The following is a 12,280-nucleotide window of genomic DNA, read 5'->3' as shown; positions in this document are numbered from 1 at the left end:
GCCACAAGTTCAACCGGGAGCCCAGGTCTACCCGCCTGATGGACCTGGGCTCAGGAGTTAAGCCATTTCTGTCCAATGTTGCACATGTGCACACTTTTGTGCAGGGCGGAAATGGGTTTTAAGGTAGTGCTTATGCCCCCCCCCCAATACAAACCCTGGATCCTCCCTGGTCCCTCCTTGACACCCCTCCCACTAACTCCCCCCCCCCTTTTCTCCTTTGGAATCAGGGTACTTGCAGCTGGTGCTCTCCCAGCGCATGCCCTCTTCCACGTGGCGGGTGCCCCGCGGTGGAGCTGCTGCCCCCTGCCCTGGCAGCCAGGCGCCCTGAGCCGGGGGCTTGCTTGGGAGTCAGCCTAGCTGAGCTTGCAGAGGCTGCGCTGGCGAATCGGCGTGGCCAGTGCAGGCAGCGCCCTTCGCCTGCGTCACGGCTGCAGCGCAGAGACGCAAGAGAGGCAGATGGTCGCGATCGGCTGAGCCCGTTGGCTGCCTTCCACTCCCAGCCATGTCTGCGGCCACGGAGGAGCCGGAGCCGGCGCGCCGCTTCTACCAGCAGCTGCCCAAAGTGGTGAGGCTCTGCGCGCGCGCCCCGCCCCTGGAATGGCTGGTGTCCGGGAATTAACCCCATTCTCCCCGCTCCAGCCGCAGGGACCTGACCCTGCACCGGCTGCCCGGGAAAGGCTGCGTTGGGAGAACAGACTCAAGAAAACATTAGCCTGTGGAACTCCTTGCCACAGGATGTGGGGATGGCCAGGGGGCCTCCCCCCCCGGGACAAATTTTATCAGGGGGTGCAAAGTTTCTTTTGGTCCTCTTTGCAAAGAGGGGAAGGGGTGGAACAGAGCAGGGGAGGGTGGTGATGGGCAAGCAGAATGGGGGGGGGAAGGCAATTGGAAAAGTCCTTGGAGCCCAGGTCTACCCACCCACGTGGCATCAGCAGCTAAATACAGTAATACGGAAAACCAAACACACTCCTAAGTCTCTCTAAAACCTTTTAAATAGAGAAAATCGTGGCAGAAAATTAGCACCATCGTATTTGGTCTCACGCTAGAATGGAAAGCGTCCAGTGCTGTACCAGCTGTAGTCCAACAGCCGTGTCCCTGAGCTCCTATACACTCCTTCCAGTAGTTCTCAAACTTTGAGAGAGCTTTACTCCCTCAGTAAGTATTTATGGGAAAGGGGCAAGGGCAGGGAAGCAATCCTAAGGATTGCATCCCTAAGGGAAGTGACCCACCAGTTTGAAAACCACGGTGTTAAGCAGATCCACAAGCCAAAGAGTTACTGTAGCAGGCCAGTTTCTTCCAGATTTGACACTGTGTTAAGGTGTGTCATGTATGCATTCCTTGGCCCAGAAGCTGCAGCCGCACACTTGTGATAACCTTCCCAGCATCTCGTGCAGGCAACAAGTCTTAGGAAAAGATAAGATTCCAGGAAATTTCTGGGCCCCATCCTTTGGTTCCTGGGCACCCTTTTTGACCTTGGGCCCAGGTACAAATTACCCCCTTCCTCTCCTAGGCCCTAGTGATGGCACCTGGAGGCCTAGAGCTTAAGAGTTTCTGAAACGTTTAAAAAAATTGCAAGCGCCCTTGCAAGAGAAAATTGTTAGCTAGAAAGCCAACCTGTGGTATGAGGTACTTTTCATACCCCCAAATTCACATGTCACATTTTCCAATTTTCTCTAGCAAATAGCATGCTGTAGATCATATGTGAACCTGGTTTCAGTCTTTTGTTTGGTCTGGAAGTCTAACTGCACATCTTGCTCTCCAATTCAGCCTTCTAGGTATCCTGGAATGATTACACAGACCTACAAAATTGAGGGGCAGAAAAATTTTTCCCCAAACTTTAAGGTGGTTTGATATGAATTTGGGGTGCCAGTTCCAAAAACGGCATCCGTTTTGTCCTATCACGTCTAGTTTTAGAGATATAGTATAGCCTCACTAGTGAATGGTTCAAGCAGCTTCCTCATGAGGAAGCCATGGTGTAGGAACAGTCCTTGGATAGTCCATAGTGTAGAAACAGTCCTTGGAATCCATTTCTAGGGAAAGTCTAGCAAATGTCTAACACACACACACACACATCTATACATAAGGTCTCTGGCAGCCTCGGGACCACAGGACCCCGATTATTATTTATTTAATATTTATTATTAATAAAAATTAATAAATAAAATTCTCTCTCTCTCTCTCACTCTCTCTCTCTGGTCTAGTGAGTTGCAATAGATTGTCATTTTAAAAAGTGAGTCCTGGTGCTAAAAGGTTTGGGAAGCTCTGAGTTAGATCATTGGTCCAGTTAAGGGCCCAATCCTAACCAACTTTCCAGCACCGACATAGCTGTGCCAGTGTGGTGTGCACTGCATCCTGCATTGCGGAAGCAGTCAAGGGGGACCTCCTCAAGGTAAGGACATGCTTATTACCTTACCTTGGGGGCTACATTGCGGCTAAGTCAGTGCTGGAAAATTGGTTAGGATTGTGCCCTAAGCTGCCTTGTAGCAGCTATTTCAGATGACTATTTCCCAGTCCTTCCTGGACACACTAGTGTTTGAATCTGGAATATTCTGCTCTCACTCAAGGGGAAGAGGTCCTACCTCCTTACACATTGTTGAAGGCTCTTCTCCTTTTGCTACTCATCTTTGCAATAAGATACCTAGAAGGTAACAGGGAGACCAGTTTATTGTAACACAAAGCGTTTGCCCTAAAAATCATGTTGCTTGCTTAAGGTACATGGATTGTCTTCGAAATGGTGGTTGTGCTACTCCAAAAATGTATGTATTTAAGGCTTGGTACTGTTTATTATCGATGTTTGTGCATTTATATCTGGCCATTTCACTCTTGTGAATGCCTGTGACTGCTTTTAATAATAAAAAACAATCCAGGCAAGCATAAAATTACCTGGCTTAAAAATGACCAAAGAACACAAATAAAGATAGAACTAAAAAGGAACAAATCCAACAGTTCAACCAGCTGCCAACATTGTAAAACTGTAGCTGTGAGCAAATCAACACATTTTTTTCCTTGTTTTTTTTTTTTTTTTTGTTATTTAGTTTCTCTGGAGCCACACCCATAAGGGTTCCTCTGATAACAGTTTCTGCTGCTTCCCATATATGTGTGTGTGCATGCTGTAATTTCTTTGCTGTGTATATTCCTGGAAGCGCAATTGGCTGCCAGACTACCATAACAGGCTGTGTGGTGTGTCTGTCCAGTGGAAGACTTGGCAAACTGTCCTGATGCCAGGATCAAAGCATTAGCTGAGACAGTTTGATATGAACAGAGAAGATTTTAGTAATGAGCAAGAGTAATGCTGTGTCAAATGATGGCGTACACTGCAGCAGAGATTTTCAACCACTGTGCCATGGCACACTGGTGTTCAAGTGTGCTGCAGGACTTTGGAGAGGGTCATTTATTAGTAGGGCAATTGGGGGAAGTTAAGCTCCCTACCAGCAGCATGGTGTGCCTTGTCAATGGTCAAAAAACTAATGGTGTGCCTTGACAATTTTAGTGCCTTGTCCGTTTGCCATGAGCTGAAAAAGGTGGAAAATCACTGCACTACAGTATCTTGTACTGTGGAGGTAAATACGGCGTTAGTAGTGTAAGGCCTGTTAGCTCTGTTTTTATCTTGCATTCATTTGGTTTATTTTTGTTCATTTGTTCCATGTGCCTTGATTAACCAGGGACTGATCCTGTTTCCTGGCATCTGTTCTTGGTCAATCCCCTGCCCTGTTTTGGCTTTTTGAGGGTGGCTTATTAACGTTTGGTTAGTATGCCTTACTAGCAACAGAGATGGTTCGAAACACTCCCACAACCTTTCCTCCGCACCTTCCTCACACCTGCTGCTACCGCTCATCTAGCTCAGGGGCAGCATGCGAAGAGTGTCTGTTTCTTTTCCTCCAAAGTACACTGTATTTGAAAAGGAAAAGAAGAAGAGAGTTTTGAACTAGAGCGCCTGTCATTCTAGCCCAGCAGCTCCCAAACTTACCGCTGCTGCGATGTTCTCAGAACCCAAAAGTGTGTGGCGATGACATGAAACGTGTCATGTGATGATGTCACTGCAGAAGAAGATGTTACTTCTGGGTTCAGAGGCCTGATGTGGGCCTCAAAATAGCAGTAAGAGGGTTGGGGTGGGAGGGAGAGCTTTCCGCTATTTTTGCGGCTGCAGCCCTGCCTGCTGTATTGAGCCTCCTGTCGCTGTTTGGAGGCTCAAATTCTGGTCTCACTGCTGGGTGGCAGGGCTCCTGCAATGCCCTTGGGCTTTGTGACATACACTTTGGGAACCGCCGCCCTAGTCCACCACTCTCTTTCATACTTCCTCGTTGTTCCCTTCTTATTTCCCATTAGAGTAAGTATGGAAAGAGGAACTGCAGTGATGATGGAGGTGGGAGTTAACCCCTGCTACTTCAGTCCACCTCATGGACTGGTGGTGATGCTCTTCAGAACGTAGTTCCCTGTTCAGTATCTCTGTAAGTTACATCTCTAGTTGGGGACTCCTGATGGTGATTGCATCTTATTCTTAATGCGCATTAAACTAGGTCAGTGGTTGCCTACCTACTGGCAAGCATGGACCACTGCGCCCGCACTTGAATCCGTTGTAGACCACCGGGTGCATAGCCACGGGATGACTTGGTGATGGTGCAATGACTTCATCGTGCCACCACCAGTGGCTGCCCCAATTTTGGACCAGTCCAGACCAAAGGAAGGCCCTCACAAATGCCAGTAAAGCAACAAGCACATGGTGCTCCACTTGCCTTCCATCTGCCAGGCCTAGTCAGTTCACTGACCACTTTCCTTGCTCCTGCAGACCACAGGTTGAGAAGCCCTAATCTAGATACATATGCATAAGAACATAAGAAGAGCCCCACTGGATCAGGCCAAAGGCCCATCTAGTCCAGCTTCCTGTATTTCACAGTGGTCCACCAAGTGCTTCAGGGAGCACACAAGACAAGACACATCCTGCGTTCTGATGCCCTCCCCTGCAACCCGTCTTCTGCCCTCCCCTCCCCTGCATGAGTTCTGAAGCACCTCACAGACTACAGCTTACCATTTCACATATTGTTGAGGCAAGATTATAGGACAACCATATTTTTCTAGGATCACTTCAATCAAAAGAGTGTGCTATTCCTTGGCTTTAAAAATGATTCGGAATCAGGAAATGGCTTTTAAAAAGTGCTTCAAATGAAATGTTGGGGTTGGCAAAAACACTTGGAACTAAACACTGATTTGCTTGTGATTTAGGAACTTCACGCTCACTTGAATGGCTCCATCAGTTCTGATACCATGAAGAAGTTAATGGCCCAGAAACCAGATCTCCAGATTAAGAATGGAATGACTATGATTGACAAGGGGAAGAAGAGGAGTCTGGAAGAGTGAGTGCATCTTGAGTTGTGGCACTTGGAAGCCCACTAGAATCCACTAGACCAGTGTTTCTCAACATTTGTCCTCCCCCATACCACTTCACATGGTCCACCTATTTGAAGTTCCACCAGAAGTAACTGGTGATGACATGATCGGCAGTTACTTCTGGGTTGGGAGACCGGTTGCAACACTGTCATCACCAATAAGAGGCTCAGGATAAATGGAAGGGCTTTCTAAGCACAGAAAAGCATGCTTTGGAACTCTGCCTGCCGAGCCGAGACTCGTACTATTGTTCATTGTGTTGCATTCCTGATCTCACTACTGGGCAGTAGGGGTCTGGGGGTTCCTCAAGTACCACCTCACGTACCACTGGTTGAAAAACACTGCACTAGGCCAGAACTTATGACAAGCTGCACCTGCTGAAATTCTCTCCTCTACACAGTTGTTAAAGGTCCAGGAGCCCTAAAATTGAATGGTTGACCACCTCTGGTCTAGATGTTGACCCAAGGGAGTCGGGAGTGGAAAGGAGGGGAAAGAGTGCAATTCTTTCATTTACACTACTTAAGCTTAGTTATGCTAAGGAATGGGAATAAAGGCATAGTGCTGAAAGTTTCTGCCCCACCTGTGCAGATAGTGATATGAAACAAAAGTAGAATGAGCTCCAATCTCTCATTTGTGGGGTGCGTGTTTCTGAATACTTAGGTCTTATCAATATACTCTTGTGTGATTTTTTTTTTCTTTTCAACCTTTTTGTTGTAGATGTTTTCAGATGTTCCAGATCATCCATCAGATTACCAATAGGAACGAAGACATATTAATGGTAAATTAATTCAAGCTGCTTTTAACATATTCCCCTTTGAAGGTGATGGAGAGTGTTGGTTGAGGGCAGATAAAGCTGAAAAAAGATCAACCGTTAACTAATTTCTGAGGTGTGTGATGTCAATACTAGATTTAATCCAACACTTCTTACACGGAGCTCAGGGCAGCCTACAAATTCTTTCCCCCTACCACCATTTTAGTCTCACAACAACCCTGCAAGGTAGGTTAGGCTGCAAAACAGTGATTGGCAAAGGCTGAGTGGGGATTTCAGCCAGAGTCTCCTGGGTTGGGAGAGGGATGTGCCATTCAGTGAATATCTTGATGGACAGAATGATGTGAGTGAATGTGAGATCCTCCTATGTGATTGGGGTTTTTTTTGTTTCATTTTAGCTTTAAAGCATTGCAGAGTATTTTTCACTTATGTGTTTGTTACAAATATGACTATAATTTCAGATAACCAAAGATGTGGTTCAAGAATTTGCTGCTGATGGAGTCAAATACCTAGAGCTGAGGAGCACACCCAGAGAAGAGTCTGCCACTGGTGACTCCGTTATTCTATCTTGCTATTGAACTACATGTTTTCTCCACCCCTGCCCCCCAACTTCTCCTTTCAACAATACATTGTCATTTCGCACCCAAACCTGGGACTTTTTGAAGGGGGAGATCCATAGTTTGAAAGCACATCACATTGGAAATATATGCTCAGCTTCCAAAGCTAGGTGATTGCTTCTCTTCCTCATCCCAAATCCAGCTCCTGTGCTTGGGCACAGAAGTATTTTCAAACATCATTAGAGCTTCCTGTTTTAAACCTTTACAATTCTAAATGGCTTGGAGTACTTAAAGGATCATTTTCTCCCACATGATCCTGCCCAGATCTTGTCAAAAATCCTGCACCAAGCCCTTGTGCTTTCTGATTGGGGGGGGGGGGGTGACTGAAAGCAGGGCCTCTTCTGTGATGGCACTCCAACTGTGCCAAAGAAGTTTTCCTGTTGCCATCTTTACATTCTTCACCAGGTGAACATAGTTTTATTTGCCCAACTTTTTGGAATGGCTCTCTGCTGGCATTTTAACCTGCTTCTCTGTGTCTTTTGTAGCTTTTAACAATTAACTGTTAAATTTTGTTTTTTAGTTGTATTTTGTAACTCACTATGGCAGAAGGGTGGAATGTACATCTTTAAAGTGCACACTTTTTCTTGCCTTCCCATAGCTGGGTTCCAGGCTGAGCCATGACTCTTTCCTGGTGCAATGTAAATCAATATAGATCTTGTCTCCATTTTCTTTTTCATAGGTATGACCAAAAGAACGTACGTGGAAGCCATACTTGAGGGCATAAGACAATGTAAAGAAGAGGAATTGGACATAGAGGTTAGGTGAGTTCTAAGCTGTTGAGGCTGAAACCCTATTGCACACTTGCCTGGGAGTAAGCCCCATTGGATGCAGTGGGACTGAGGGCCAAATTCTATCTAGCTTTCCAGCGCTGCGGCATCTATGCCAATAGGGCATATGCTGCATCCAGCAGAAGGGGGGCATTCACGGAGGCCTCCTCCAGGTAGGGGAACATTTGTTCCTTTTCCTTAGGGCTGCGTTGCAGCTGCACCGGCACTGGAAAGTTGGCTAGGATTGGGCCTTAGTCCTGAATAAACACGCATAGGATTGTGCTGTTAGTATAGGGGTGGAATCCTAGCAACACTTCTTACATAAGTACGTAGGCTGTAGATATCCCTTCCCCAAATTAACCTGGGTGTTTTTATCCTAGGTTTTTAATGTCTGTGGATAGGAGAGGGGGGCCAACGGTGGCCAAGGAAACAGTGAAGCTGGCTGAGGAGTTTCTGCTTTCCACTGATGGGGTAGTTGTAGGCCTTGACTTCAGTGGAAATCCTGCTGTAAGTTGCCTCCCTCCCCCCGCAAATTATTACATGTTGTTGTAATAGAGTGAGCATTATTTACCTCTGTTTCTTAAGCTAAATTTTTGTTTTGTTTTTATCTTTAAGGCAGGACACGGGAAAGATTTTTTGGAACCCTTCCTAGAAGCTAAAAAGGCAGGTCTGAAGCTGGCAGTGCATCTCTCTGAGGTATCATTCTGAAGTTGGTCCAGACCCTGGTTAGCTCTCCATTTGAGGGACCTGTAGTAGGAACACTCATTAAAGTCAGGGCTGGCCCATCTCTGAGTCCAACTGATCTTTTTTCAGATCCCAAACCAGGAAGAGGAGACCAAGCTTCTCCTGGGCCTGCCTCCAGACAGAATTGGACATGGCACTTTTCTTCATTCTTCTTCATCAACATCTCAGGATCTGGTACAGCTTGTTAGACAAAATCATATCCCGCTAGGTAAGGAAGGACATTTTAAATATGGGGTGGAGAGATTTAGAGTTCACATTTCCTTCTTTTCAATGATGTCGTTAGGTACTTGAGATCCTCTGGGAAAGAGCTTGGATACACATCTTTTAAAATAACATAACATGGTGTCATCTCATGTTGCTGCCTTGGTTCTTGCTGCCATGACAACCACTGCTGTAGCAACTGTGCCTCAGAACTGGTAGAGGCCTATTTGTGGTACGAGAGGCAAAGAAACTGGCTATTGGATGGCTATTCAAAAGAAACTATTGGATGAGCATCACCAGTTCTCATCCCTCTGAATGCCTATCTCACCGTTCCATTGCAAACTTTCATCCCCAGTGGGGAGCTTTGACCTGAAAGCACTTCCATGGCCAGTGGAGGAAGAGGGACACACAATTTGTTACTACAGACAGTTGCCCTAGAAATAGAGCCTCACAACTCGGAATAATTTTTTGGCTATTTTCAACCATTGTGCTCCAAATTCCCATGGCTCACCTGCAGATCTTTCACGGCACGTCGGTTGAAATATTGTATGAAGAAGCACTTTATATAAGTCCTGCAAGAGAAAGAAGCTAGAAAAGCCCTTCCTCTGGATTTTATCTTATACAGATTCTCCCTTTTCTCTCTCAGAACTCTGTGTGACATCAAACATCAAAGCTCAGACTGTGCTTTCAAGTGACCAACACCATTTTGGATTCTGGTACAACATGGGCCACCCCGTTGTGCTGTGTGTAAGATGGTTTGACTATCTGAGCATTAACGATCAGGATGGGGACATTGTTTCAGAGGCAATATGGAGACCCCCCCCCTTCTGATGTCACCAAGTCATTTTAAGGCTTAAATCTGCAGCTGGGCACTTCAAAAAAGGTCAACAGTTTGGGGACCCTACGGTAGAATGGCACCAGTTAGCAGTAAATGTCCCGTTGTCTCTAGAGCGGTCTTCAGACAGCATTCCAGGTTATTAGGCATTCCTCAAAGAGAAGACCAGTAATGTCAGACCAGTTTTCCTGAATGACTGTTTAGCCACCCGCTACCAGTCTTCCCTTGTATTGTGCAGCGAAGGAGAGCATTAATGTGTTGCATGCTCGGGTTGTATGGACAGGAGATGGCCTGCTGATGGCCTCGGTGAAGTGGCTGCCTCAGTAGGTGGATTTGGAGGGCAGGTGTCCCATGTACCTGCACCTGTGGCCTTCATCTGCTATCTCTGCAGGCTCATACCTAACCTGGTTTGGCCATGTGCTAGTAGCAGCTGCAACTACTTTTTCTCCCCACCTCCACCTCCATACAGGGGAACCGAAATAGAAGGGTGTGGAGAGGTAGAGTGGCAGCTTCCAAGAGGACACTCTAGGTCACTGCTCTACTCTCTTCCTCCACGCCCTCTTCTGCTTCTCTCTGACTTTTTTCAAATGGTGGAGCAGGAGGAAGAGGGGGAAGTGGTGGCAACAAAGATGGCAGTGTGGAGGAAGGAAGGGAGGGTTCCTGTGCACAGGGTTCAGTAATAGCCATCTCAGGTGTGGAGGAGGGCTTGGGCTGGCCCTGCCTCTGAAGGACGTTTGAGACCCAGCAGACCCTACTGGAGCCCTGTGTAAACTGTGTACTATACAATATGCAGTATACCCCTGAATCATCTGCAATATGCAAGCAGCGTTTTCACAAATTTAGGCAAACAGATTGGAAATAAAAATTACATTCTCAGGAAGTAAAAAGTTTGAAAACCATTAAACTAGAGGACAGCTTTTCTGTTAAGGAAGTGGCCAGTGGTGTCAGATGTTCAGAGCTAAGAGGATTCACATCTGATCTTTCAAAATTTGTGTTTCTGCTAGACTGACGACAAAGGCATTTTTGCAACTGACCTGTCGCAGGAGTACCAGCTGGTTGCTGACACATTTCAGCTGTCCCGAGCACAGATGTGGGACCTCTCCTATGATGCCATCAACTACATTTGTGCTTCCAGTCAAACCAAAGCAAAGCTAAAGGAACGGTGGCACAAATCGAAGTCATCTCTGCTTGAATAGCTACACTGGATACCAAGATCTGGGTAGGCACCTACATGCCCTCCATGTAGAGTACCCTCTAGATAGAGTGCAGGCTGCTCAGAAAAGTTAATTGCTGAAACTTCCCCTGGGCAATTCTATACAACTTCAGCTTGCATGCTGGAGTTCACATCTTTGACTGGTCTCTGCTGAAAAAGCAAAGAACATGCCTACAACAGTCTAGCTTGAGTTGTTAAGTCGCCCTTCTGTGAGTGGAAGACAGGTTGTGCATGCAGAAGGGCATACTTGGATCCAGCCCACTGTGTGCTGGCATGTTCACTGTTCATGTGCAAGAGCCAGTAATTACTTACACATGTGAACTGGCCATCACAGGTTTGAAAGCATGGCTAGGAATCTTGCCTTGCCCCGTGTAACCTCCAGTGCAGGGATGAGCCTCTAACAAGTAACCTCTAATGTTCAGGGGCTAACCCTGAAATGTACAGTGGAAATAAATCAAGTAATGAGCGCCGTATGTGTGACCAGACTGAGGATGCCAGCATTTCTTCAGAACAAATTGCTCAACTCTCATTTAGCAGTTTCCATTTGTCAAGAAGCTCAAATAATGGGGAGTCACAAAGGAAGGGAGCTAATGGCCTAGATTAGGAAAGTGTCCTTAAAGTAGGAATCCCTACTTTAAGGGATTCAGGCAAATGAATGACAGGCTGTGTTAAAGTTTTATCTTTTCTCAGAGGCTTTTTTGTTTAAATGGAGTGTTTTATGGATCAGAAGCTGTCCAGCTCTTTGCTTTCAGTGGGCACTAGTTTCTGTACTTTGGTGCTATAAAATGTAAGTTTCCTGAATACAATTTTTTTGTCAATAAACAGTGCTCAAGGAAAAGGTTGGTGTACTGTATAGTCTTGAGGCAGCTTAAAAACTAACATTTATTTCAGCACTGTGTTTGTGGATGAGAATCACCTTAATCAGATCCATGAATTGCTTTCCCCATCCATCTGTCCATCAATACATACATGGGGGATAAAGAAAGAATGTCCTCCAGGTTTAAAAGGTGAAGCCAGTCAGTGACTGTTATTCTGTAGCATTAAAACATAAGAGACAAATGCTGAGATGATTCACAAGGCTGTAGTCATAGACAGGCTTCCTAGCTATGGTAACTTAAAATACTGAGTTAGGAGCATTTCCTGTTGGAGCCTAAATGAAAGGATCTAGATCAGGGGCATCAAACTCATTTCATACAGAGGGCCAAATAGCATTCATCATGTCTGCTGAGGGCCGAAAGTGATGTCATTAGACAGAAAGTGAGGTCATTAAACAGGTCATAACCAAAAATGAAGACTTTTTCTCACTTAGCTGCAAATGACAGAAGAGAAAACATGCAAATCTTGATCATGTTTCAAGATAAGGGACAGCCCAATTTTCATGCGGACTGCCCTTTCAGCGGTAACGCCTCAGCACTGCTCAGAAGCTGGGAGCCTGAGGGCCAGATAAAAAGCTTTTGAGGGCCGCATCCAGCCTTAAACATTCTAGGGCCTTATGTTTGACACCCCTGATCTAGGTGCATGGATAAAGGGATCAACAAATGGCCATGTTGTGGTACAGTGGATGACTGTTCATATGTGAAACTAAATACATAGGTAATTTACCGCAGCAATTAGTCTTTCTAGCTGAACTAAGTTATTTCAGTAGTGAGATAAGAAACCCCCATCTTCATTCAAGCCCAAACAGTTAGAATCAAACTCTCTCCCATGGGAAGGCATATCTGTTAGTGGTTTCATGTCTTTCTGTTGCTCTCA

General features: G+C 46.0%; 1 protein-coding gene across 1 annotated transcript; it reads left to right on the top strand.

Moving 5' to 3' along the window:
* The first annotated feature begins 435 nt into the window (after positions 1-435).
* Positions 436-11,366, top strand: ADAL (adenosine deaminase like). The gene is made up of 10 exons (XM_066635296.1): positions 436-565; positions 5,221-5,351; positions 6,100-6,160; positions 6,613-6,700; positions 7,448-7,529; positions 7,916-8,042; positions 8,151-8,231; positions 8,349-8,487; positions 9,127-9,227; positions 10,320-11,366. Exons 1-10 carry the CDS (start codon positions 503-505, stop codon positions 10,509-10,511), a joined length of 1,065 nt encoding a protein of 354 aa, XP_066491393.1. The 5' UTR covers positions 436-502; the 3' UTR covers positions 10,512-11,366.
* Positions 11,367-12,280: the final 914 nt, after the last annotated feature.

This window comes from Tiliqua scincoides, chromosome 8 (genome assembly GCF_035046505.1).
Source record: "Tiliqua scincoides isolate rTilSci1 chromosome 8, rTilSci1.hap2, whole genome shotgun sequence".
Taxonomy (NCBI): Eukaryota; Metazoa; Chordata; class Lepidosauria; order Squamata; family Scincidae; genus Tiliqua; species Tiliqua scincoides.
The sequence above is the reverse complement of the archived record's forward strand: the minus strand, read 5'-3'. Positions and strand labels throughout refer to the sequence as shown.

Excerpts from the sequence above, each read along its gene's own strand:
- ADAL (XM_066635296.1), top strand. The coding sequence starts at position 503 with ATGTCTGCGGCCACGGAGGAGCCGGAGCCGGCGCGCCGCTTCTACCAG. Across the intron at positions 566-5,220 it reads ACCAGCAGCTGCCCAAAGTG|GAACTTCACGCTCACTTGAA; the intron begins GTGAGGCTCTGC and ends CTTGTGATTTAG. Across the intron at positions 6,701-7,447 it reads CAGAGAAGAGTCTGCCACTG|GTATGACCAAAAGAACGTAC; the intron begins GTGACTCCGTTA and ends TCTTTTTCATAG.